We start from the raw sequence: 27,845 nt of genomic DNA, 5'->3' as shown, positions 1-27,845 counted from the left end.
TTACTTGTCTTGGCATAGTAATTAGTGAATAACAAAGACAATTTTGTAAACAGGTTTTCTAAACTAAATACCGATCTATATTTACATTATATTAATACTAAAATCAAACACTTCGGTTAATTGTTTAAAAATTGTAAATTTCATTGTATATCAATGATCGATTTGCGTTAATGTAACATCAAACCTCTCGTAAACCTACTTTAGCTATGGAACTGTTTTGTCTCTTTCTTTCACACTAAATTCCCAATTTAAAAGACCATCATCAGTGAACATGTAAAATAGGTTTGTACAAAATATTAGTTTTTATGAATTAAAGAATAGAATGTTTAACGTTAAATCTGTTAAAAAGAAAATTAATTATAAAAATATAAAAAAAATTATATTTCATATAATAACTTAATAAGTCAGTAGTTTTATCTGTGAACTGGTATTCTAATTTGAATCCCTAATCAAATCAATTGTTCCGGTCAAAAGTAATACCACAGATAATATAATACTAACAAACAAATCCACGATCCGTCATCAGACTAAATAATAAGTCGACAAAATCAAGAGCATATATTGTTATAATTTATGAAAAAAACATGGTAGTATATACCTAAATATATGTATTTATATACTTAAATATGTTATTATGATACGGATAATAATCTTTGTTTCATAGCTGCTAAATATACATTATTCAAATTACAATTTTACGTTTGTTTCTTTTTTGTTATCTAATTTCATAGTAATTAAGATTTTTATATTGTATTAAGTAAAACATGTAAAGTAAATAACAAATAACTTTATAATTAAATATAAGTAATATTATTTGCTAGCTGTCAACCCTCTATTTCATTCACGTGGATTTTGGAAGTAGGAAAACCAATACTATAGACCACTTCTGGATAGCGTATCAAGATAAAACATATATCAGATTTTATGTTAAAATTTCAGGAATATAGCTGTGAAAGGCGTATCCAATTTGGTATAGCAGCTTACGTTATGCCGGAACAAATATATTAACTTTGCTTAAATGCAAATATTTAAACAATATTATTACTTAAGCAGCGTATCTATTAAAAGTTTCCAACTCTTAACACCACATAATAAACAAAACTGGAAATGTCATAAATGCACATCGAACAAACTTAAGACACAAATTACAAATTCTACATTGACATCCGATTCTCCTCAAAATTCATCTTCGTTGGATATTAATAATCGGAGCTCTGATATTAATAACAAATTACCATCGCCATATACCATGCGCGTACCATAACAAGTTACCATGACGAGACTTCAATTTTGTCAACAGATTCCAATATCAGAAGAAACCTCCCTGATCTTAGATTGGATTACACTGTGAATTGCATGAACTTAAGCAGCAAAATAGCGAATTGAAATTAAACTTAAAGAGTGCTCATATGGGAATAAACTATGTTAAAATTGATAATTATGAACTAAAGTCAAGTTTCTGTAGAAATAAACAGAGGGGTAGAATCTGTATTCTTACAAAAAAAAAAGGAGTTAAACACCTTAGTCCTCCAATTTTTAGCACAAAAGGCAATTCCCAAGATTTTTAAATGCTGTGGTATAGAGATAATGGAGTATAATCTTATTGTTATCTGTTTCTACACAATACCGTCATCCAATGCTACATATTTTTTTGCACCGTAATATGAAGATAAAAAACAAATAAAATCTCTAAATAATACAAATTGTGAAGGGTACGATAAAATATCTACAAGACTAATAAAATCTTGCATAGATAACTCCTATGCTGACGTACCTGATAAACTTATCATTTGAACAAGGATGTTACCCAGATATGCTCAAATATTCTTTAGTATAAAGCCTTTGTATAAAAAAGGAGACAAAAGTGAAATAAATAACTACCGACCGATAAGGAACAATATGCATTTCAAAAAAATAAGTCGACTACATTAGCTATTTCCTCTTTGATTATGGACATTTTAAAAAATACAGATAAGAAAAAATTAACTACTGCTTTATTTTTTGACTTCCGTAAAACTTTTGACTGTGTTTCGAATGACATTTTAATGAGAAAATTAAATGCCATAGAGGGTCAGCTCTTCAGTAGATCTCTTCGTACTTAAAAAGTAGGCAGCAAAATATTTTAATAACAAGACTCGACAAAAAATGAAGTTAAATCATATACATCTGAGTATGAAGTTTTTTTTTCTTATATAATTGCAAATTTATATACCTCGATAGATGGGGTTGTTCATAGAGGACTTATCTTGTTTTACCATCCATTGTTACCTATGTATCACAATTTAAATAAATAAATAAATAGTTAAGTGAATGAATATAACAAATCAGGAGTTCCACAGGACAGCACTTTAGGTCCTTTTTTTATTTTTAATATACAATGTAAATGACATTATAAATGTAAGTCATCATAAATGTGTATTATTTACCTATGACATTTCTATCATTGTCTCATCTGAAAATAATAAGAATAATGCAATTATAACCTATCAAAGTGAAATTATTAATACTATTGAATCGGTAGTTGATTAGTTAAAAAATAATAATTTACACATTAATATATCTAAAACCACCTATATACATTTCAGTGCTGGTAGGCCCAATTACAAAGACTAGAAATAAAATATGAAATAAAAAAATAGGTGTGAATCATAAAAAAATTCTAGGTGTTCATATAGACAGAGAGATTAACTAGCAGATACAAACACATATCACGCGTATGTTGCGTCTGTCATTAGATATGGATTTATTTTCTGGGGTAATAGTTCGAATGCAAAGAGGGTGTTCATTGCGCAGAAAAAATGTGTACGAGCTATGTGTAGCATAGCACCTTATGAATTATGCAAATCTGTGTTTCAAAAATTAAATTTACTACCACTACCATCGTAATGTACTCTATTGTACAATGTTCAATGCTATTATGGCCAACTAATCTAATTATGTCTAAATTAAACAGTAACTGAACAAGATGTTAACACAATGAGATGTCTTTTTATAAGGTGTTCTCATGACAATCAAAGTCAAATAGTTCTTACAGCATCGATACACTGTAATAATAACAACCAATCGGCTCTGTTTTAACCATTGATATAGATAACGTTAGACAACACAAGTATGTCAATGTATATGAAAATTGAAAACCAAATATCCCGCCAGACGTGTAACTGTTTATTTATAAGTATATAACATATATATATATATATATATATATATATATATATATATATATATATATATATATATATATATATATATATATAACAGTAGTAAACTAATTAAAAGCTAATTACTAGTAGTAACTAAACTAAAGCTAAACTATTTTCGAAGTCAAGATTTATCAAAAATATCACATTTAGTACTGTTTTTATCTTAGAACTTTTATTGCAGAATCATTCTAGACTCTTTTGAGCTTGCTGGTACATAATTTAAATTAAAACCAAAATTATATTTAAAATTTATGAAATTTGAAATCACGAACAACTTGTTCGTGATTTCGCCGACTTATGTGTTTAAAAGTAGTAACTGTTAATCGTTACCCATATGGTACTCTACATTCATTACCATTTCTAAAGACTACGAGTAAAATGTTAAGCTTCCGTATTATGTTATTTTGTCACCATATGCCATACTTCCAACTGAACCAGCTTTCTATGTATGTACTTACATGAAGTACAGCTACATAAAAACATAAACACGAGTAGAAGTAAACAAGGTACGCGCAATTACAAGTGTTTTAAATTTTTCTTCTATATGAATCAATATCTATGGTTTTAACGTATTGTTAACTCTCCCCCGCACACAACTGTGTTAGTTCCGTGGAGTAGTTAGGTAATGAATATGTACAACATGGTTACTCTTTCAATCAGGCCTCTCAGACAACGATTATCAAATATTTAATCATAGATGACGTTGCTAGATCGAATTTAAAAAACATAAAAGAAAATTTAAGATATTGTTACATAAAAATTTAAGCACCAGTGTTGCTAACTGCGCATTGCCGACTCGGAAAACATGTTATGTATTTTCTGAAAACTTCATGAAACCTTGGTAGGAAGCTCATTTCATAACTTGAGCATTCGCGGATGCAATCGCACCGAACGTGGCCATTTGCAACTGTCAGAATTTTGTGCAAAACGTATCTTATATATATATAATTTTGGTTGTTAATATAAACACTAATTAATAATTCATAAGTCAATTCTGTATAATGTATAAAAATCTACATCATAGGTATATTTATATACTACAATATATTATATATTATTTATGGCTCTGGCGAAAATGTAGAATTATCTGCTATGTCACAAAACAAAGATAAAAATCTTAGTAAGAACTTCTTGAAATACACTTCGGAGAGACCGTAATAGTTTACTGTTACGGTCTCTCTGACGATTAGATTCACAATAGTTTAACGCCGGTCGCGGTTCGATCTCTGTCCAGTAAAATATTATTACGTAAATTAAATATGTAGAAACTATCTCATATTCATACTATTGTATGAATATGACTGTACAAGTCCGATTCTGTTCCAGTGACAATCAATCTTGAAGTGTTTCTACCGTAGAATTCCTCACGTTCGCTGTCCTATTACATTCCAATTAGAGACAAAACTATTAAAAAATATTAAATATAATAATAATAAATACTTTGAGGTTCAAATAATGTTTAATATCTAATATTATAATACCGCGGATAATAATGTTTAAAAGTCTACTATGATTAATGCATCAACGAAAGTACTATTCCACGATCCTACCCTACGTATGGACTGACGTAAACAGTGTGCCACGCTCCTAACAATAAGGTGCGTACATACTAATGGGAGTTTTCGTTCCGTCTATTGATTTGGTATGGTCGGATGTATGGGCTTCAGCTCACCGTGGTAGGGCAGGAATGTCATAACCGAAACATAATACATGCACTGCAAAGAAGCCCGCCATTCTTACTGTCACCCGCGTTCACTCACAATGCTCACAACCGGTAATATCTTAATTTGTTCTTTTTAATTTATGTGACAAAGTAATTTGTATGCAGTGCAAACACTTGTGATAATTAGAAAGTTTAAACCGAATTGGACTTATGGACATTTGAAATGTGGAGCTTTTTTGTTATTTGTAAGTTGCATTGAAATTTTTAAAAGGGCCATATAATATACTCTTACTCATTAGTATTGTTATAATTATTAGAACAATAGGAGTAGAAATAAAAAGATTCAGATCATCTGGGTATTATATTTTATTAAAATTCATTTATATCAATGTGTTATTTGCGTGATGCCGAAATAAACAGACAGACAAAATATTAAAAATTATTCTTTTAAAAGAAAAAAAAAGAACAATTTATTCAAAGAATAAATTATTTCTTTAACTTTTATCTAGTTATATATTATATACAGATATATAAAAGACTACTAAAACAATTTTTATTGATCAAATGCGAGTATTATAATGTTCTTTTTCGAAAACAATAGGAGAATTTTATCTTTTATATCAAACTCAACCGTGGATGCAGAAACTATTGTCAGTTTATTAGTTAAAATACTAAATATTAATAGTTAGCATCTATCCAATACATTTATTGTTAAAAATTTATCCATGTCATATTTTATTGTAAAAATAATAACCCGTTGATGTATGTGTTTTTGGTGAAAATATTCAAATAATGTTAATTATAAGGGTCCCGGGTGGTACGGAAACTAATAACACATTCGACAAAAAAATACTTGTAAGTTGTACAGTAATGCTATTAATTTATCATTTCTTCTTCATGAAAAATTTAACGTAAATGTAAAGTATACTTCTAATTAAATTAATTTAAGAAGATTTATGCCGATGGTTACCTAAATGTAAACAGTTGAATAAACAATATTTTTGATTGATTATTTTAAAAGTGCTCTGATAGCGAAGTAAAATATTACAATTTTAAAATTTTTCTATTACTTGTGCTATACGACGTTATTTCCTCTCAATTTCATGATTCAAAATCAAGAACTTCTTCTTTTTTAAATTACATTTTTTCACAGCTTCAAGAGATTGTAGACTTGAGTACCTATTTGATATTAATTTTATGATACCTCTACGGGTTTATGAAGTAAAGGGTCTTAACAGACAGACAACAAATTCAATTTTTAATGTACGGAATCCTAAAAATAACATTATAGAGATGCCAGAGAAATACAACAAATTCATTCATTATCCGATTTATACGAACTGCATTTAGCTATATTATATTACAGGAAAATAGAGCAGTGCTTTTAACTAGCACAGTTGGCAAAACTATCAAAAGCCCTAGAAAGAAAATTACGGGGCCCGTTTTTAATATAACCACAAATACGATCCACAGTAATAACAACCTTATAGCATAAGTATTATTGTCTATTTCTTTTAAGAGACAAGAAACACATTAGTATGTAAACCAATATCTTTGATATCCACATAACCAAATATTTTTTTATATAATGAAAATAATAAGTAATAGGTTAATATATTTACGTACGGAACCTACGGTAAATCCTACTCGGACTCGACTTGTTATTGAATTTTATTTTTAACAAGTATTGCAAATATTTTTTTATGAAAAGTTTGTTGTTCGCCCTCTGTAAAAATAAATTTAAACAGTACAGAATTTTTATGCGTATTAATAAACTGTTATATTAAATTTTTTGGTACCCTAATATAAGAGTAATGTATAAAGTGATATTTCCAGGAATTGTAAAATATTACATTTATCTATTTTCATATTATAATTGCAAATGTCACTCTTTGTCGGTCTGTTTATCTATTACCTTTTCACACATAAACCACTAAACCAATTTTAATGAAATTTGATATAGAAATCGGAGAAGGACGTTGACGTATTTAAAACTATGTTCCTTGGACCCCTTAAGAAAGCGTATATATACTCTTCAACCTGTCTTTGATGATAGCTAAAAGCTCCACTCCTTATTCTGAAATGAGCACCAGATATATTTAAAGAACTCACTAGACCCCACTCTAAATACGAATGTGATGAATGTAATGAAATATCACAAAAATAAATCTTAAAGGGAGTGAAATAAGGATTAAGTTTGTACAGGAAATCGATCGTAAGAGAAATAAAACCCAGTTCTACACAGACGAAGTCACATGCATCAGCTAGTGAGTAATAATAAAATATATTATACCTAATTATTAAAAAAGCAAAAATACTTCCTTGTATCGAACTACAATATAATTATGCTACACAGATACAGGAATAAATTAATAATCTATTCCAATCAATTAATATTTCTTATTTGTTATTAAATTCTTTCCAAATCTTTAATTAATTGTTACACTTGTTTTGTATAAATGTTAATGGAGTCATAATTTTTTATAGCATTTCTAAGTTTGGGCGCAACAAAAGAAAGTTTATTATAAAATTACACATAGCCACATTTAGTCATTCTGTGAGATAGGCAAAGATAATTTTATGTGTTTATCATATTCAGTTTTTATATCCAGTTATACCGTTAATAAATACCATGATTAATTTTTTAATTACCGTAGATTTAGTCGATCTACTGCTCCTACGACACTTGTATCCAACTTACCACTTTCGTATTGTACTTACATCCGATTCATTATTCTTATATCTGTCATTCTTTCCATTACTCCATTACTCCATACGAACACAACATTTTTTTTTATGGGTGATAATTGAATGGTACATAAAGAACATAAAAAAATCGTAATTTGGCCAATAGAAAAGATGAAGTCAGTTGGCTCATCGTGATGAAATTCTCTAGGAATAATCATTAATAATTTATGAAAATCAACCACTACGATCTTCAGGGAGGACAGCGTGGAGGCCGAATTGATAGGCAGGAATTACCAGCAACGAAGCCGTTAGTAAAATAAGATACGTTAGATAGACGTCAAGTAATGGCATCATAATACCATATAACTGACCGTGCTGTTAATAACTATATAACTGAATCAAGAGAATAGAAGTAACCCATCGATATTTGAATGTGTACTCAACGTCACATCACTAGAATATACAAGTATATTTATTTTCAAAAGCAGGAGGTTCTTAATTCGGATGTTTTTTTTTAAGTTTGTTACCTCATAACTCCGTCAGTTATATACCGATTTGAAATATTCTTTTTTCATCTGGAAGGGTATATTTATTTACAAAGTGAACCCATTGAAATTTTATTTAAATTACTTCAGTAGTTAGGTTTTTTTTTTAATAAAAATAACTGATTATGTCACAATTGAAGTCGGGTTTTTTGTGGCACACAATCTTGAATGAAATTGATATGAATATGGAGTTTGGAATTTGCATGTAAGAGCGGACAATGAATTTTGTTCCCTTAAAGAATCGATCCTATGACATACGACTATGGTAATCTTTGACAAAGTGGTATCACTGTATTTAGTCAAAGATTACCATTTTAAATAATATAAATCACCAACATGTTTGTATTTCAAGTTATATAAAAACCATCCATATCTTTACACAAGTTCCTTTACAAAAGTTCCTTTCAGTAGTTGAATGTAGACACTTGTCGTTTTGAGCAATGATGAGTTTATATAAAGGACGAAATTTTATGATCAAAAGTTATGTTTTAATTGGATTTAATACCAATCCCGCATCATGACGTCATTCAAGTAGGGCATTGATGTCAGATTGTAGAAGGTCTTTTTAAATATTTTGTCAGACAACACTAGACTATAATTTCATATAATTACAGATTTACAGACATACATTTTATTGCCGTGTAGTCCCGGCATAGACTGTGGAAATAACTGTCCACTGCTGAACATAGGCCTCCCCCATAAGGGGAGTTTTGCACATAATTGTCACGCTTGACAGGCGGGTTGGCAACCGCAGTTTTTCTTTTATGAAATGGTAACCCCGCCTGCGCTATCGGTATACACTGGTGGGGCACCAGTGAAGGATGATAGGTGAAGCAGGTCAGTTAGCCCATAGTGACAAGATGAATTGTTCACGGTGGTTCAGGGGGAACTACGTGGAGGTCAACCTAATAGGGCATATTGCTAATGGGGCTAATGAGCCTAATGGGGCTGTCAAACTCCATTGCTAACAATTCCTTTCCCCCGTGACAACCGCAGTTAGGCTTTGGTAAAGTTTTAAAAGATACTGCTACCCATCCCTCGACCATTCCGTTCTCTTGTCTCTTACGACACTCATGGGAAAGAAAAGGGTGGCCCATTCTACGCAGGGACCACACAGCAATAATTAAAGGATTTTTAGTTTAATGAGATTACATGAAATGCGTATTATTAACTATCTATATTTTTATTCTTCGATGCGTGTGCTATATGTCTATCCATCTATATGGCACAAATATATGATTTGAAAATGAAATTAGTTACAAAAGATACCCTCATATTGTTTGACGAAAATCTAAAAAGTTTTGTACTTCTAGACTTGAACATCTATTGTGTATATTGAAGTGTCGAATATCATTGCGTCCCAATGGTGTTGCTTGATTGAATCCCCACATTAAACAAGCCATCAAACTTGACTAGTCGTACGCGTATTCAATATTCGATCTGGGAATACCGCCTCTCGAATTGTGGCTATCTATCAAAACTAACATAAAAGTTTTCCAATAGTTATACTACGTATTTACCACGAAGTTTTATTAGTAAGAAATAGGTAGAACAAGTACATATTCAGAGTAAAGTAAATACTATGAACATCAAAGAAGACAAACAAACATTTAGCCTGTTTGATTATAAACGGTTATTGTAACAAATGTAGGCTTGCATCTCTAGAGTGTCACGTGCTTGTTGCGAATCTGAAAAAAGAAAACAGTGCCAAAAGTATGCTTAATTTCATAATGGTTTCTAGTGAGGACCGCATTAAGATCGATTTAACACGGTATATTGTATAAATCTATACTAATATTATAAACCTGAAGTGTTTGTTTGAATACGCTAATCTCAGGAACTACTGGTTCGAATTGAAAAATTATTTTAGTGTTGTATAGTTCATTTATCGAGGAAGGTTTTAAGCTATATAATATCACTCTGCGACCAATAGGAGCGAAGCGTCAGTAAAAAAAGTTGCAAAACCGGGGAAAATTATTCATATTTGAGGGCTTGCGTTGCATGCGCTGCGTAAACGGTTCAAGTTAACCAAAAATAACGTATGAAAATATGCCTCTTAAAATGATCTAAACATAGGCTATATATTATTGTCGAAAATTCTAAATGCCCGTGCGAAGCCGGGCTGCGTTACTAGTATACAATATAACGTGTTATGTCCTGTATATAATAACAGGACTACTAGTCCTTATTACTAATAATCTCCTCTTTTCTTCAAAATTAATGTTATATAATAACTATCTTGAGTTATAACTATACTGTTTCGTAACTAGTCGGGCATCTCCGAATTTAAAACGTGATTAAAGCCTATATTAAAAATTACAAAATTAGTGTGACTTAATAATACAGACATTTGTGACGGCCAACTATAGAATTAAGCTGTTTTCTACATATAGGTAGGTAGGTGCGTGGGACTATACGAATACACATTGATCGACTTTTTGTTACATGATTACTTGAGCCTACAAAAACTCTATGAGAACTGTCTCCGTGCTTGTTAGTTTGCAACACTAACTGCAGAAAATACATAGAAATACTTGTACACATTACATAGGAAATGTAAACAACAAATCGGACAGAAGAAGTAATTATATATTTTATTTTAAGAAAGTGTTCCATCATTGAAATAAAATATTTTAACATGTCTGAAACATAGATTCAAAACGACAGAATTTTTTATACTGGCACCTACATTCTCAATATTTCAAATTTTTTTAGCGACACTAGAAAAGCACTCTGTGGCATTGTTATTTTCTATTTACGCCAACTTCGTACAAAATTTCCTCACACTTATATTTCCAGTACCTGCAAGTATTACAAACTGATTGATACTTAAACATCATCGTCATATCAACCTTTAACTGTCCACTGCTGAACATAAGGGGTAGGGGGGAAGGGTTGCCAGTAGTTTAAGCGGATTGGCAACTTTAGAAATTTTAAGAAGGGCGTAGCTGCCTACCCCTCGCCCTCACTTAATCGCTTCTTACGACATTCAAGGGAAAGGAGGGAAGTGATCTATTCTATGCCGGGATCACATGACCAATAATATTATATAGGCGATATATAAACGTACCTCGTTTATTTATTATAAATTTTATATAGGTACTAGCAGTAAATAATCTTGTTCATAAATATCATAATTATTATGTGTATTGAATAAAATATTGAAAGAGGTTTGTTTGAATCGAAGCATTTGGCGTTCCATTGTTTCTGCCTACCCTAATGGGAGACAGGCGTGACAGATATGTATGTATGTATGTATTGAATAAAATTCCACACTAAACTTTGAGTCCTTTTATATTGCTGAGTCGCACGGTATATTTATAAGCTATATTTTATGTTTTAAAATTATTGTTAATTGTTTTAAAACTTTTTTTGATGTGTATGTATATTAAGATTTTTTTTTTTTTATCTGTCTATCTATAAGTGAAAATCGTTGCAAATAAAAAATCATAGAGACAACTTTTTTATAATTAATTGCAGTGGTCTTTGGCTGTTCTTGGGTAGAAGGTCAGAATGGCAGAGAAGAACATAATCACGAACACCATGGGAATGGTTGGGACATAAGATTAGCAGTGCCGGGTGAACCTGGCTCCGACTATCCCATTCTGGGCACCATTCCCAAAACATCCTTCTCGTGTGCTGGAAGAGAACCAGGTAAAACAACGCATGCTATATTTTTAACTAATTAAGTATTTTAACAAAACATAATATATAATAATAATATTAATATTATAAATGTAAAAGTTTATAAAGATATTTGAATATGATTATCATGTTGATATTTAGTTATTATGTTACTTAATCAAACTTAAACACCTGAATAGATTTTAATGTTATGTGGCAAAAATCTCGTAACAACACAAAAATTATAAACGAATTGAGAATTTAAATAATTATTTAAATAATTTATGGACAAAAAAATATGGTATAAAAAGCAGACTTAATGCTAGTAGCATTCTCTTCCAGTCAATCTTTAAGTATTTCTTCTATTTTGAAGTACTGCAAAATCAAAATCTACAAATGAATTGTTAAATTTACGAATAATCTACATTATACATAAACTGTAATTAATCATATTCATTTTACGTTACAGGATACTATGCTGATTTGGAAACAAATTGCCAAGTATTCAGAATTTGCACTGTGGGTTCTACTTACGGCTTTCAATCGTTTCTTTGTCCCAATGGAACACTCTTCAATCAAGCTGTATTCGTTTGTGACTGGTGGATGAATGTCAACTGTGAGAAATCAGAAGAACTATTTAACAACAATAATGAAAGATTCGGCAATTTAAGATTGGGACCACAACTTATGAAAGATGTAAAAAAAATGCTGATGCATCCTATGAGGAATCCTTATGATAAAACAACAATGAAGAGTAATCTTGTTGTTATGCAGACATACAAACCTCCGTTTGGCCAAATGTATCCAAATGCCGCATTATTAGCTTATACAGACCGAACTCCTAAAAATGTGTATCTACCACCACAGCAATTACAAAGTCCAATTCAAAACGGTGACAATAATGATATTTCATTTTCTGCATCAACACCTCAACCACTATATTTACCAGCCTCTTTTAATGCTGCACAAAATACACCTCAAGGAGAAGCAGAAGTCTTTCAAAGACAAAAAGAGCAAAGAACACATCATAATCAATTTAAAAATATTATAACCAGCAGCCAATCTGATCGTTTTGCACAGAACAGTAACGCATTAAATTCAAACAATAATAATTATTCCCAAATAACACGACCCATTCAAAGGAACAATGTTCTAGTAAATGCTCAATATGGGCAAAAACAAGAAATAAATACTAACCCTACTTTTGTTATACCAAATCAAACAAACAATCCGAAAGGACAGGTTAGTCTACAGAATTCACAATATGACAATAATTTTAAATTCACTCAATTTAATACTGGGAAGCAACAACAATACTCTTCTAATCAAGATAATGAAGCATATATATACAATACACCCACTCCAAGATTCAATGAAATCACTAAACATGAAGAAGCAAAACAAAATTTGGTAAGTACAAAAGGTGACACAATTCCACCTACTATAATAACAAGAACACTAACTTTTAGTAGACTTGTAAATGAACCAAAACCAGGAAAACCAAAATCACGTGTGACTGTCAAAACATGGATTGTTAAACCGAAACCAAAATCGGCTAAAGTAATCCAAGCCACCTCAACTTCTTACACATACGACAGACCTACACGAGCCCCCACTGAAACATTAACCGACCCAATTACACCTTATATATATAGAAAGCCTGTATCTACATTTTCACAGTCACAAGTTATTTTAGAAACAGAAAAACCATATATTTATAGTAGGCCAACTATTGCCGCTAAACAGAAAATTACACCTGATGTAACACCTTATCCTTTTCCAACTGTAGAAAGTCAAGTAACTGTAAAACAAACATCTCCATTACCAACAAAGGCCTCTCGCCTATATTTAGTTCCCACCACTTTTAAACCAGCGGCGAAATTATATTTACCGCCACTTGAAAACGAATCTCCAAGTCCTATTATATTATCTCGACAATATCTCTCTCCTAATTCTATGCCACAACCCACATACTATTCTGGACAGTTGCGAGTAGCTCCTACTAGCGCACCAGTACCTACGTATACAATTCCTACTACAGTAACAACAAATGAACCGCCATTTTCAATTATGAAACGACCTCGTGTTAATAATAATCAAAACAACCTAACATTTACTGATATATTAACCAAAGAAAAATTAGATATTACGGTGAATGATATAGTAAAAGATACAAGTAAATTTTTAAGTACCGCACCTTCTGGACAATATGGTCAATATAAACAAGAAATTGCGCAATCTAACTATCCTGAAGATAATTATTTACCACCTCATGAAAGCATTGAAAGTGTTGAAAATTTGACTTCACAAATTCCTACTATTGCACCTTCTAGCTCACGACTTGTTGTAAGCCCTTCTGTAGATTTAGAACCTCCTGAAGAATCTTATGATATTAAACAAAGTAATAATGAACTTTCTAATCTACCTTTTTTTAAAGAACCACCATTCCGAACGAATACAATTGAAAGAACAGTTTCTTTAAAAATTACTATTCCGGAAAAAGTAGCCTCTTATTTATTTAGAAAACGTAATGAAAGTGACTTTGATAGATTAGAAATATTAAATACCGGGAGCAGTAATTATTTAGTATTAACAAATAATCCGTTCACTAAAAGTAACAGTGGCAATTTTATCCCCATAGGTAAACTAATAGAAGATAAAAATTCAAGTATTTCTAATTCACAGGCACTAGTATTTTCTCTTTTGGCTGACTCCATCAACATTGCTAAAGAATATAATAATGTTATACATGAAAACATGTTACCTACACCGAAGATAGCACAGTTCCAAAACGTCAACAGTGAACAATTAGCGCAAATCACGAATACTATATCTCAACTTACATCATCACAGTATTCTGGAAATAATTATAACAATATAAACAAAGCAAAAATTATATCTACACCACTAACGCCACCAAATACAGGCTATCAATACAGAGAATTGGCAGAGCAAGTCACAAAAAATCAGCAACAAATTCAATCAAATGATTTTCTACCTTCGACTATACCGACTCCACAACAGACAAATCAAAACATCTTTATGACACAATTTCAGAATGGAAAGAGTAATCTGAATTCCAATTATCAGACACATATGTCTGATCAAAATCAAATATACAGTGGACAATTATATCAACTTCCAGTACCAGATGTGATTGATCAAATATACAATAGGCAAAGTTTTAGCCAAAGTTCGGCTAATAATGCTCAATCTCAGGTTAGCTCAAATTTAAATAATATTAACAATGTGCGGTCAAGTAGCACGGAAATTGAAACAGTAAAATCGAAAACTATGCCTGCAAGATTACAACTACCTCCATCGGATGAGTCAAATAACATCCATGAGAATATTAATAAATATCTCAGCCCTGATAATACAATATCAGCGCAGATACGAGACAAAATTGTTGGTACTATTGTCCATCCGTTGGAAGATAATAAATTAGTAAACTATGAAAAAGATCAAACGTATATCGTGTACAGTAAAGCAAATAATGTTAATGGGCAAACTAATTCGTTTTCTCTACAAACGAGTCCAGTGCAAAATCAGCAAAGAGCTAGATTAATTCAAGGCACAAGCATGCCTAATCAAATATCATTTCAATTAATCCCTTCTATAGGATATCAATTAGAAGACGAAAAAGAACAACAAAAAATCTTAAATGCTTTCCAAATTAATGAATTTGGTAGCCCTAAAACGAAAACAGGTCAAATTGTCAAATCAAACACAAGACAAGATATTATAGCAAGCGACATAAATTATACGGTGGATCATACTTCCTCGACTAATAACCAAATTAACAGTCAATATAATAATATCAACAGTTTATATGCTGGACCATCCTCATATTCTGCACCTCAGTCATCCATAGGTAATTTAATACAAAGGCAAGATATTAATTCTAGATCAGAACTAAATGAAAATAATGGTTATTCTAGAATAATACCTGAACGTCCTTATTTAGTATAGATTTTTATTATCTTAAGGGTAATGATAGTCAAGATTTCAATATAAGATTAGCATTATAATTTATAGGTACTTAGTTGTTAATTAAATTGCTGATGTAAATAATAATAATTTTATAGCTTTAATTTTTAAACCAAAATATATATTTTAGTAAGAAAGCGCACTTGATTTTTTTTTACAAATTCCTTTATCTATGATTTTGTTAAAGATAAAAATGTTTTTAATGTAACGAGATCACAGCGGCTGTATCGCCCATGACACTACTTTAAAAAAGAAATAAACCCAAACACGAATAGGTATACACGAATATATATCCTATATATAAAAGTTCAAGATTTGTAAAATAATAACTTCTATATTGATTGCACAACAAAGAGGTAATTAATTTAATAATAATAATTAAAAGATATTTATTAAAAATATTTATTTTATTATTTTGCTCAAGTCTAAAGATCCCAAATAGTTCTGCAACTAATTGAGCTTTCTTGACCTACCTTACCTTCCTTTTTTTTTTTGTTTAAATTACACGTAACTCAAACTGATAGATATTACATTAAAATAAAAAATTTAATAAATATTTTGCTAAGAATTTACTAAGAGGAAAGAAAATTAAGGGAGTTAAAATTGATAGCAATGGAGGTTAGCAGCCCCATTGCTAGCAATATACCTTGATAGATTGACTTCTTGGCAGACCCCACCCCTTCAACCCTGAAAATCTTAGACGTAATAATCGTAATTAATATAGACGTAGTTTTACGTACTAGGTACTTAGTAATTAATTCCGTTAAATAAAATCGTTACGATAGTCTAATGATCAGATTTCATCTACATTTATCAACAGATGAAGACTATCCATACAAGCATAATTAGTTAACCAGCCATTATCATGTTGACGGAATATTTTTTTTAATAGGTAAAAATTGAATGGTATCTCCGACTGCATTATCAGTAATGATAGATAACGATGAAAGTAATAGGTGAGTGTCAAAGCAAGTCACGTAGCCCATCGGGACAAATTAAACAAGAATTAACCACGATGGTTTCCAGAGGAAACCGAGTGGAGGTCGACCTAGTAGGATATATTACTAGCAAGGGGGCAGTTAGACTTCGTCGCAATCCAATCTCACAATCCCTTTCCCCGGGATGCTGCCAAGTTATAAGGTAAAGTAGGATATATTTTGAGTTTCTTGTTAAATTTATCTGGATGACCATCCATTTATTAAAAAACTTGGCAGCACCACCTTAAAAGATCTATAAGATTTCTAAAAATATATATTTTGCTTAGTAGATTTTTTCTTATAAGATATGGCAATACACGATTAAGCGCTAAATTTAAATAGTTGTCAACTTGTAACCATGACAGCAATAAGTTTTGTTTATTTTGCAGTTGATTATTTTGTCGATACGAATACATATAAAAATCATCATATAGCACTATATTTACGAATAATAATAGAATAATAAAGTGCATTGTTGTATTAAGCGATCTTAGTTTAGAAAAAATGGTGTAGGGTACATAATATAACGCACATCAAGCATTCTAAAGGTATTACACATCAAAGTTTAGTTGTTAATTGTTCATTAAAATGATAATGTGGAATGTAATACTTTCCGTATTACATATTTAATTATTTAACGTCAAGCATTGATTATTTCACTAATATAATACATCTGAAACATTTTAATACCTAGTTATAAAAAGAGAGTTAATGATCTTTCCATAATTCATATTAGGTGCCTACCTACCTTGTATTGCCACAATGATTTGAAATTGCATTACTATATAAATTTTTTCTGTCTAAATACCTACTTAAATATAGTCAGTTGAGTCCAAAAAAGTTTAAAAAGTGTTTGAACTTTTTACTATAGTCAATCTGAGTAACATTATCCTAATTTTTTTTTATACTACTGAGGTGGCAAACAATCATACGGCCCACCTGATGGGAAGCGTGTAAAGATATTACGCACGCATTGCCAACCCTGAAGAACTTCTTCAACCCCTTTTTGAAGAGCCCCATGCTGTAGTCTCTTGGAAAAACCTATTAAAAATTATTTTTTCTATCTAAAATATTCTTATATATAACTCACATTTTATATTATGTATAAGTAAGTCATAAGAGGTGACTAAGGGAGCTTATGGTGGCGGGATGGACAGCAGCATCTTTCTTAAACCATCTGTAAAAGCCTAACTGTGGTTGCCACCCACTCACCAAGCATGATAAACACTGGCAAAATTCCTCTTATGGGAAAGGCTTATGTTCAGTAGTAGACAGTTAAGGACTGAAATAATAATAATTATAAGTATAAGTGGTATATTTTATAATGACCTCCTACATAAAATTTCATAACTATCTTAAAAAGCAACAACTTATTTAATTTCCTTCCATTATTAACATTATATTTTATGGATAAATTTAAAGATTGATATTTTAGAATTAAATGAATAACTCTAATATGTAGTCAAAATTTAACCCAATGATCACCTTACCTTACTGAACCTATCTCACATTATATTCTGATGCCATGTTCATAAAACAAAGATGTCAGACAATGATGTCTGCTCCGATGGGGAGCCTTCCTACAATGAAGATATTGCACCAGAAGTGGATCTACACAGGGATCCTCGAGTCCTATGGCTCAAAGATCGGATACTCAGCTACATTGGCATGGATGATGATGAATTGTTCTACAACATGATGGAAGGTGAAAACAAAGCATTGCTGGTGGCATTCTTGACGGTACCATTGAAGCAAAATGAATTGTCACTGGATAAAAGAACTTTATATATACAAAAAATTATAGTTGATAAACTTATTCATGAGGATAAGGAGTTTACTGAGTGGAGTAAGTATACAATCATAATAAAAATATACATACTATGATATTTTCTTACTTCTTTATATTTAAATCTATGTCCTTCTCTATCCTGAATAATACTTGTTGGTATAATTTGTAAATTTAAAAATTAAACAAACACACTTTCGCTATTGTAATATCAGTAAGAATTTATAAATATAAAATGACTTATTTTATATTGGGAAACAGTACTTAGTACATCAGTGCTGTCCATGTCTATAAATAATGGTTATCAATTCTCATCATGTGAACCGTCAACTTGTTTTACATTTTATGCTGCATAAAAAATCTCTAATCGTCCATGACAACTCTGATCACCTCACACACACTTTTTATCCTGTTAATTTTACTGATAGAATTTATAATGTGGACTTAATTGTTGTTACTAGTACTAAAATTGGTTTATGGTGTCATAAATTACTAACTCATGGACTAATATGTCACGTGGTTATATATTTATGTACCATCACAGTGTTATCAAGTTTCAAAACTACTTATAGTACTTATATAAACATGTACTGTTAAATTATTATCTATGTTATTAGGTATAGTATTATATTTTCTACTATAGTCAATATATATCACATATATATATAAATATACATATATATATATCACATATATAAATAGTTATGTGAGAGATGTCTGTCACAATATTAGTTCCAAAGAGTCACCAGAAAAATTCTATTATTACAAAATAGTCTAACTCACCTTTATTTTAAACTATGTATGACTTAATGTGTAAAATCACGTATTTCAGGAATCATACCCCCACCACCACCACCACCAACGACACAAAAGAAAAAGAAAGGCAAAAAAGATAAAGAACCGGAACCTGAGTCTCCATCTAAAGACAAGAAAGGCATGAAAAGTACGAAAGGTGTTAAAGGCACGAAAAGTACTAAAGGTAGGCAAATATCTTTTTATATAAGCTAATTGTAATAGCAATTTAGTAAATTCACTGTTATATCACATTATTATTTTCATTAATTTCAACTTCTAAAAATAAACTTTTATTACTTAACTATTTGTAACTTTTAAAATGTGAAAAATAATTGTAATTTAATATATTGATTCTTGTGTGATTACAACCTAAATTAAATTGTTTCTCTATTTGGAACTATTATTAAAATATGAAAATTGTATTCCAAAAAACATTGAGTGATTGAAAAATTTTAATGAGGGTGTAATATTAACCTGCAATATTTTTTAATTATTTATTTATTGCAGATATTGATGCAGATACAGAGGAAGGTAAAATCTTCACTACATACTACAACAAGATCACATTCTATTTCAAATTCCCAGCTAGTTTATCTCTCTGTTAATTTTGATGCAAATTAGTCAAGTAGTTTTGTTGTATAAATTTGAGAAAGACTTACTAATAATAATAATTACCTATCTAAAACCACGCTAAGCAGAGCTTGTGCTATGGGTACTACTGCTACTACTCATAGGAGGGTAATGCCCTCTGGTGTGAAGACTTTTTAGCCGCCGGTTCACAGAGGTTACCGGACAACGACTATAGTTAAATTAAATATACTCATATATTTTCTTTATACTTAAGTACCTATAAATTTGTATGTATAAGTGCATACCGTATATATAGTTCTTGATCGGTGAAAATGGAATGGTAACTCTGCCTGTACTATCGGTATAAACTGACGGGGCATTAGTGATAAATGATGATAGGTGAGGATGAAAATTCACATAAATTAACCACCATGATTTTCATGGAAAACCGCATGGAAGTCGACATAATAGGATATATTGCTAGTAATGGGGCTATTCAACCTCATTACTGATAATTCCTTTCCTCCCAGGTACATACAGTTACATAAATATATCGTCATAGTCGTAGAATACTGACGGATCTTTATATGTAATCTTCGTCAGATCCGTCAGTATTCTACGACTATGATGATATCACATATATAAAGTTTAACATAACTTTCGTATATAATAGACCAAGGGGACATAGAAACTGCAGCGGGGGCAGTCGGCGACATCCCTGACAGTGAGGATGAAAACCAAACAGATACACAGGTTGAGAAAGATAAGCCACTTGAACAGGATCTGTACTCATTCCCACCCCGTAAGTATTTATTTTTGTCATAAAGTATAATTCCAAATTATTCCGACAGAGGGCGCCCATCGAGAGAAACATTATTGTCATACCTGACTTAAAAGAAACTTATTTAATTAATCTTAGATTATTAGTTAACTAACTATAATAAACGGCCATCGTATCTAAGTCTCAAGTAAAATAAAACTCCTTTATATTATGTATCACTAGTATGTCGCGTGGTCCCGGCATAAAATGGGCTACTCCTTCCTTTCCCGTAGATGTCGTAAGAGACAACTAAGGGAACTCGAAAGTCGAGGGATGGGTAGGTAGGTGTCCCTCTTAAAACATTTCAAAGCCTAACTGCGGTTACCAACCCGCCTACATGGCAGCTACTTACAAAACAAGGAAGGAGACCTATGTTCAGCACTGGACAGTAAACGGCTGATATAATAATAAAAAAATATGTATCACATATTTAACATTTTTTTTTTATACAACTTAGAATGGCAAACAAGCTGACGGCCCACCTAATGAAAAGTGGTAACCGTCGCCTATAGACATGAGCAACAAAGTATACTGTTTCGCCCATGATACTCCCCATGCGTTGCCATTCCTGAGGACTCTGATGTTATTCTTATATACCCTGTAAATTCACGCCATATCCCACCCTTCAAACCCAAACACAGCCATGCAAACACAACTACTTCACGGTAGAAACACGAATAGGACAGAGATACCCAAGCAATCGACTTTTGTACAAAGTCTTCCTCTGGTATATAACATTTTTACCAATATCAAAATTCCTATAAATAATAAGAATGTTGTCCCACAATTAAAGGTATAGCTTCCATATTTAATGCATACCTTCTTTTACAACTACTTTTCATTATTTTACGAATATTACATACGCTGATTTTGATATAATTAATTCGACTAAATTAAATATTTTATACTAAAACTTGCAGCGCCAGAAGATCTAGATCCAAAAGTGGATGGAACATTGGAGTATTACACCGTTATTGTAAGAACGTCAATAATATTACGCACTTAGTATTTGTATTTCGCAATTTAAATGAAAATCTTTTTTTTATTTCTATAATACTATGTTTATTAATTATTAAAGAAAAACGTAGGTATTTAATAGCTCTAGTGATATGTAATGTTATGTAATTTTCATATCAATTGTTATTCGCATGTGAAATATATCTATATTATTTTGTAATAAAATAATTAATAATAATATAAATGATCTTCTAAAGCACATAGCATAAATATTATCTAAACAATTCCAATAAGTTTTTTTTATATATATATATATATAGAATCTAGTTATTTAAAAATAATAATAAAAATAAGGGCAAATTCTTTTTCTTCTTTTTTTCTTTTTGTGGCAACTTTCTTCTGGAAGAGAAGCAGAAAGCTATGTTCTTTAATACTGCTCGAATATGGTTCGCTGGTATAGAGATAGTGGAGTTCAGGGTTTCAGGGCTCTCCCTGAAGTCCTGAACTCTGGCTGATCGTGCTTCTGCCGGGATTTCGTTTATCATCTCTCCGCCTTTGGAGGGGAGATGTGAGTTTTGTAAATATAAATAAGTACCACCATTTTCCTGCTCGCCTGGTTCTTAAACTGGGTAAACCCTGTGTTATCGATTAATGAAAGAACATTTTTATATTATACTCTGTTATTTCGATTAAAAGACATGCCAAGATGTCTACCAAGCAATTGTTCCAAATTTAAATTACAATATAAATGTATTGTTGTTGAATAACTTCTATCTAAACCATTAACAAATAATCAACTTTTTAGAGGTCCGTGCCGCGAATAATCAAGTATCCGAAACTCATTCCCATATTCGGAGCTTTTACGCCCCAAGTGATTGAACGCAATCGTCGGTATCTGTACTTCGTGCGGCAAACGCCCGCGGGCATTCCTCTTGCTGAGACTGACCGACTCACAATGATGACCATGTCACAGTATATACTAGTTGGGACTACTTCTGGAAGAGTACTGACTAGTTTGGGCCTTCAACTTCATGAGGTAATAAAAATTTTGATCACGTAATTTCCCTATAAGTGAAATAACATTATACAGAAGCGCGTGCTTTTCCCCGCACTGACCCTATCAATTGTCATATGTATAGACGTTACTTATTTCTGTAATTTTTGATTAACCATAACAATGGTTAATCAACAATTCCTCTAACCAGCATTTATGAAAATAGTTAATTTTTTATTCTAATATGGATTTTTCCATGTTACCATGTTGTTGGGAATTGATATTAAATACAACTACTTCTTGGATTTGGGAATTGATTCAGAATTAGGATTTTTTTTTTCTGAATCTCTTGTGAAAGAGTATTCTGTTTTTATAGGAGATATTCGGGGTTAACCGTCGATGTCTAACAATAATCAAACACGTGACTGCATCTCTATTAGTGGAACAGATTTTTTCTCAATCTACGAGATGGCGTTATTTCTATTTACAGACATTCATCCCATTGTTTGAGAAGCAGTTTCGCGAGACCACAGTTGTTAGTACTGAGTCAACCCATTCTATGCTCTCGCGGCAGATGTCCTACGCCGGCGACCATCACAGCAAGGACGAAACGGCTTCGAAGGTACTTTTTATGAATGAAGATTTTGTGTATATAGTTTTATTTTTTTTAATATAACCATTTTTGAAGAACCCCATATTGTAGTCCTAGGAAAAACCTCGGCAGGGAACTCATTCCACAACCTGAGCGTTCGTAGGAGAAAATTTCTCTGAAACCGCACTATACTTGAACATTTGAGCTCAAACGTGTGAGGATGAATTCCCTGTGTATGGCGAGCGTTGAGATGATAAAACGATTGTTCAAACAATTAGACATTAGTTTTAAATAATCTTGTACTTGTTCAAGATTTAACATTTTATGTAATAAGTGTTAATAGTTTGGTACAATTGAAACACTACCTAAAATTGTAAGAACTTATTAATCCCCTTTAGGTAAATTACCTTCGACCATCCGACTACCGTAGAATGTCAAATATCGCAAGAGGAGAAAATGCCGAAAGAAGGTGCGTGAAATATTATTTTCTTAACATTACGTTAATTTACGTAACCCACTCTTTATAATTAGTGTTAGTATTCACTATCAGGGATTCAGACAATTTTTTTCTTAGAAAAATTAATTATTTTATCTATCAAAAACTAAAAATAAATGGAAATTCTCGAATAAAAAGATAAACTATTTCTGTACCAATGGCGCTATTTGAGCGCTGTTCACGGCTGTGTCCCAAGTAGCACTGCACGACCAGTATGCTGTTTTGAGATAGTAATGGTTGTGTAAATAATTACATAAGTATTTATGTTGGTGATGGGGTATTACATAATTACCCTATGTGGAGACCACATAGAATAGGCTAGCTCGTTCCTTACCCTTGGAAATCGTAAGAGGTAACTAAGGGCAAGGGATGGACGGTAATGTCCCTTTTAAAACATCCCCAATAACTAACTTTTGCCTGTCCGCCTGCCAAGCGTGACAATTACAGGCAAAACCTCCCTAGGGAGTGGCTTATGTTCAGCAGTAGACAGTTAAAAACTGATATGATGATGATGATGAAATAATTATAGTACAGTATAATTCACGATATTTATTATTCGACAACTTTCACGTTTGTAATATTTTTGATGGGTGAAAATGGTATGGTAACCCCGCCTGCGCTAACGGGATACGCTGGCGGAGCACCAGTGAAGGATGATAGATGAGAATGAAAACAGACCAGTTAGCCCATCATGACGAATTCATCAGGAATTAACCATGATAGTTTCCAGGGGGAACCGCGATGAGGTCGACCTGGTTGGATATATTGCTAGCAATGGGATTCTTAGTCCCCATTACTAACAATCCCTTTCCCCCCCGTTTGTAATATTAGTATAGGTATTATACCATATTAGGGAGTTTAAAATGTAATATTTTATTTCCATTTAACTGCATAAAATGTGGTTTTACCATTTTATCTTTTCAGAATCAAGAACATGCGCTCAACCTCAGAATCTGTATTACCAAGACGGTCGTCTCGGAAGGGGGCCTCTTCTGAATTGGTAAGTGACATTCACTTCCATTTACTTCCATCCGGAATAGAAAAGGCCACCCTTTCCGTAGATGTTGTAAGAGGCGACTAAGCGAGGGCGAAAGATGGGCAGCAGCGTCCCTTTTAAAACATCTCCAGTATACATATATAAGCGAAACCTCTCGAAGGGGAGGCTTATGTTCAGCAGTGGACAGTTAAAGGCTACTGATGATTATGATGATGATTTAGGTTAACAAACAGTAACACATTACATATATTCCTTAAAATAGGTTGTTAGTTTATACTTACGTTATCAATTATAATAGATACGCCACCCACTACGTTAACCACATATAGTATACAAAGTTTCAGCGTATATCAATGACGAACATCTTCACAAATTTTCATATTTAGAATATTAAGTAGAATTTTGTTAGCATTCATTTGAATTTACTCCCCTATTCGTCCTATATGAATTCCGTTACAATTAAAGTAATTTTTATTTTATTATTAAAAAAATATTAACAAGTCTTATTATTCAGTTTTCTTCATTCGAAGCCATAACACCGCAGAGTTCGCAGAAGACTACTGCCGAAGAGGTCATCGTCGATATAAAGGACCTTGTTGGCATCGTAGACTGGTAAGCAATCTATTCATATTCAAATCACCTTTATTCAAATACACTTGTTTACAAGCACTTTTTAATCGTAATTTTTTTTTAAATCTACTGCAGGGTTCGGAAAGTTGTTATCTGTTGAGAAGAGCTCGCAAGAAACTCAACCGTACTGTTTTAAAGCTCTGTTAACATTATGTGTATTTATTTAAATGTACTATGTATAAAATTAAAGCACATGCGTGATCGACTAACACTATTACTCTTCTATACTACATTAAAAATGGTAAATATCCCGAGGCTGAGGGTTTTAGGGTCTACCGTGAAATGTGCTTTCAAAGTTTCGGAATGACATTTTATGTGTGCGAAAGAACACCTTACCTTAACGGCCCATTAACGTCCGAATGTAGAGAATGTATATTCCGTATGGGTGTAGCCTACTAATAAGTAACTTTGATTTTTTTTTTATTTAATTTATTATTATTTTTTGTCATGTGTTTTTTTTTATACAACTTAGAATGGCAAACAAGCCGACGGCCCACCTGATGGAACGTGGTAACCGTCGCCTATAGACATGAGCAGTACCAAGGACATAACAGAGTATACTGTTTCGCCCATGATACCTACATACATACCTACGTACATACCTACATACTGCTCATGTCTATCTTGTTTGCCATTCTATGGTGTATTAAAAAAAAAACATTTTATAATGTATTTACAAAACTTTGGCCATGTCGATTGTTACATTAACTAAACGGCAAATGTCTTTAACTATTCTATTATATAATATATATGAATTATAGTATTATTAGCATTTATTTTATTTATGAACTTCAGTGTTAACAATCTCTTCCACCAGGACAATAGAACATATAGAAGGTGAAATCCAGCTGCCCATGCCAAATATTTCGTTTCTCGAAGAACACCCCGGTCACGTGGAGTTCGATGATCCAGTGCTGACGGCACAGCTCAAAGAGGCCGTCATGATGTGGCAAACGCATATTGATAGCACCATAACCGCTTGTTTAGGGAAGGTATAATATCTTTTATTCAAAGAAGTTCGTATGTACCGTGCATACATCTCACAATAGTCTACAGGTATGCTTATATGGAATTGATGCAAAGCAAATATAGACGCGTGCTTGTTTAATATCATTAAACAATTACGTTCAGAATTACATACATTTTTCATTACTTCTTTGTCTACGGACTCAGTTGTTATTCGTTTGTTTAAATATTTTAGACTCGTGAGGGTGAAGGACCAGTGGCCGAGTACAAGTACTGGCGAGAACGCGACGCGGAAATCTCACTCCTAGTGGAACAGCTCAAGCAGCCGATGGTCGTCAAGATAATCTCGATGCTGCAGAGGTTAAACTCTACCTACATGGAGGTATAACTCTGTCTGTCCTCCCACTCCCTATCTCTCTCTTTCAAGGGGAAAATTAAATTTGATAGATATATAAAAAACGACTTACATGCCACAGTTCAGGCACTTTTACATAAACGTGACTCCGGTTCGAGTCTCCTTGTGTCTAATATAGGAAATAAATTTATTTCCAAAAATACTGCAATAACCTATTACATACCAAATGTAATGCCGAAATAACCTATTTTGGAGATAGGTACCTAATTCCACCAAATGACTGATATTTAAGATTATGTTGAATTAAAAAAGCTTAAAAAATTAAAAATTATTCCTTCTACTTTAGGATAATAGATAATGTTTTTTTTTTTCTATTTGTTTCAGGGATTCCAACATTACAAAGAAAAGTTGCTAGAACAGTATAACTTAGCTGGAGACAATCTGAAATTCCTATCCACTTTGATGCGTTTCTTCACCGTAAGCGCCATGTTTTTTTTTTTTCATGATACTTGGAATGGTAAACAAGCCAACGGCCTGCCTGATGGAAAGTGGCAACTGTCGTCTATAGATATAAACAGCACCATGAATATCACAAAATACACTGTGACACCCATAGTATCTCCTATGCGTTGCCATTTCTGAAGTCTGTTGTTATGTTTCCGTACCCTGTAATTTTACTACCATATCCCACCTTTCAATCCAAAACACACCCAGGCAAATCCACTTCATGGCACAAAATACACTGTGATACCCATAGTATCTCCTATGCGTTGCCATTTCTGAAGTCTGTTGTTATGTTTCCGTACCCTGTAATTTTACTACCATATCCCACCTTTCAATCCAAAACACACCCAGGCAAATCCACTTCATGGCAGAAATACGAGTGGGACAGAGGTTTTCATGCGGACTACTTTTGTACAAAGTTTTTCTGTGATATGTTATTTTTTTTTTTATAATAAAACATATTAAACAAAAAGGTATTTTAAAGAGTTTATTTATTTACCATTAATTTGAAACATGAGGTACAAGGTGTTACATATAAAAAGCATAAGTACATGTGTCATTGTAAATGTTAGATCCTTAACACTATTTTTATTTACATTCTTTTGTTATGTTATTTCAGTACGTTATCGTTATTTTAATAATTTATTTATATAATAACATTTTAATAGTGACAATACCAGAGGGAGATTTTGT

General features: G+C 32.0%; 2 protein-coding genes across 3 annotated transcripts in view; both read left to right on the top strand.

Moving 5' to 3' along the window:
* Positions 1 to 4,952: 4,952 nt before the first annotated feature.
* Positions 4,953 to 15,841, top strand: LOC113521859 (putative uncharacterized protein DDB_G0282133). Of its 2 annotated transcripts, XM_031910054.2 has the most exons (4): positions 4,953 to 5,111; positions 11,580 to 11,753; positions 12,193 to 13,133; positions 14,409 to 15,841. In XM_031910054.2, exons 1-4 carry the CDS (start codon positions 5,090 to 5,092, stop codon positions 15,693 to 15,695), a joined length of 2,424 nt encoding a protein of 807 aa, XP_031765914.2. In that variant the 5' UTR covers positions 4,953 to 5,089; the 3' UTR covers positions 15,696 to 15,841. The 2 variants fall into 2 exon arrangements, with proteins under 2 accessions (XP_031765914.2, XP_031765913.2); XM_031910053.2 differs by having other exon boundaries at positions 12,193 to 15,841.
* A 1,236-nt stretch (positions 15,842 to 17,077) lies between these two features.
* The window catches only part of LOC113521858 (dynein axonemal heavy chain 10), a 99,043-nt gene continuing 88,275 nt past the window's right edge, over positions 17,078 to 27,845 (top strand). Inside the window, exons 1-14 of the mRNA XM_052899772.1 lie at positions 17,078 to 17,238; positions 18,233 to 18,536; positions 19,309 to 19,455; positions 19,779 to 19,802; positions 20,515 to 20,643; positions 21,582 to 21,637; positions 22,424 to 22,654; positions 23,103 to 23,234; positions 23,603 to 23,673; positions 24,625 to 24,700; positions 25,212 to 25,309; positions 26,145 to 26,319; positions 26,529 to 26,675; positions 27,033 to 27,125. Coding sequence (XP_052755732.1) covers positions 18,233 to 18,536; positions 19,309 to 19,455; positions 19,779 to 19,802; positions 20,515 to 20,643; positions 21,582 to 21,637; positions 22,424 to 22,654; positions 23,103 to 23,234; positions 23,603 to 23,673; positions 24,625 to 24,700; positions 25,212 to 25,309; positions 26,145 to 26,319; positions 26,529 to 26,675; positions 27,033 to 27,125 — 1,683 coding nt within the window. The 5' untranslated portion in view covers positions 17,078 to 17,238. The remainder of the gene's footprint in view (positions 17,239 to 18,232; positions 18,537 to 19,308; positions 19,456 to 19,778; positions 19,803 to 20,514; positions 20,644 to 21,581; positions 21,638 to 22,423; positions 22,655 to 23,102; positions 23,235 to 23,602; positions 23,674 to 24,624; positions 24,701 to 25,211; positions 25,310 to 26,144; positions 26,320 to 26,528; positions 26,676 to 27,032; positions 27,126 to 27,845) is intronic.

This window comes from Galleria mellonella, unplaced genomic scaffold (assembly GCF_026898425.1).
Source record: "Galleria mellonella isolate WM207_F2 unplaced genomic scaffold, CSIRO_AGI_GalMel_v1 utg63, whole genome shotgun sequence".
Taxonomy (NCBI): Eukaryota; Metazoa; Arthropoda; class Insecta; order Lepidoptera; family Pyralidae; genus Galleria; species Galleria mellonella.
This window is presented reverse-complemented; position numbering and strand designations above follow the sequence as displayed.

Bases quoted from the DNA above. Each gene is read 5' to 3' on its own strand.
- LOC113521859 (XM_031910053.2), top strand. From the start codon at position 5,090: ATGTGGAGCTTTTTTGTTATTT. The intron at 5,112-11,579 runs GTAAGTTGCATT...AATTAATTGCAG, and splicing joins GTGGAGCTTTTTTGTTATTT to TGGTCTTTGGCTGTTCTTGG. The intron at 11,754-12,192 runs GTAAAACAACGC...TTTACGTTACAG, and splicing joins GTGTGCTGGAAGAGAACCAG to GATACTATGCTGATTTGGAA.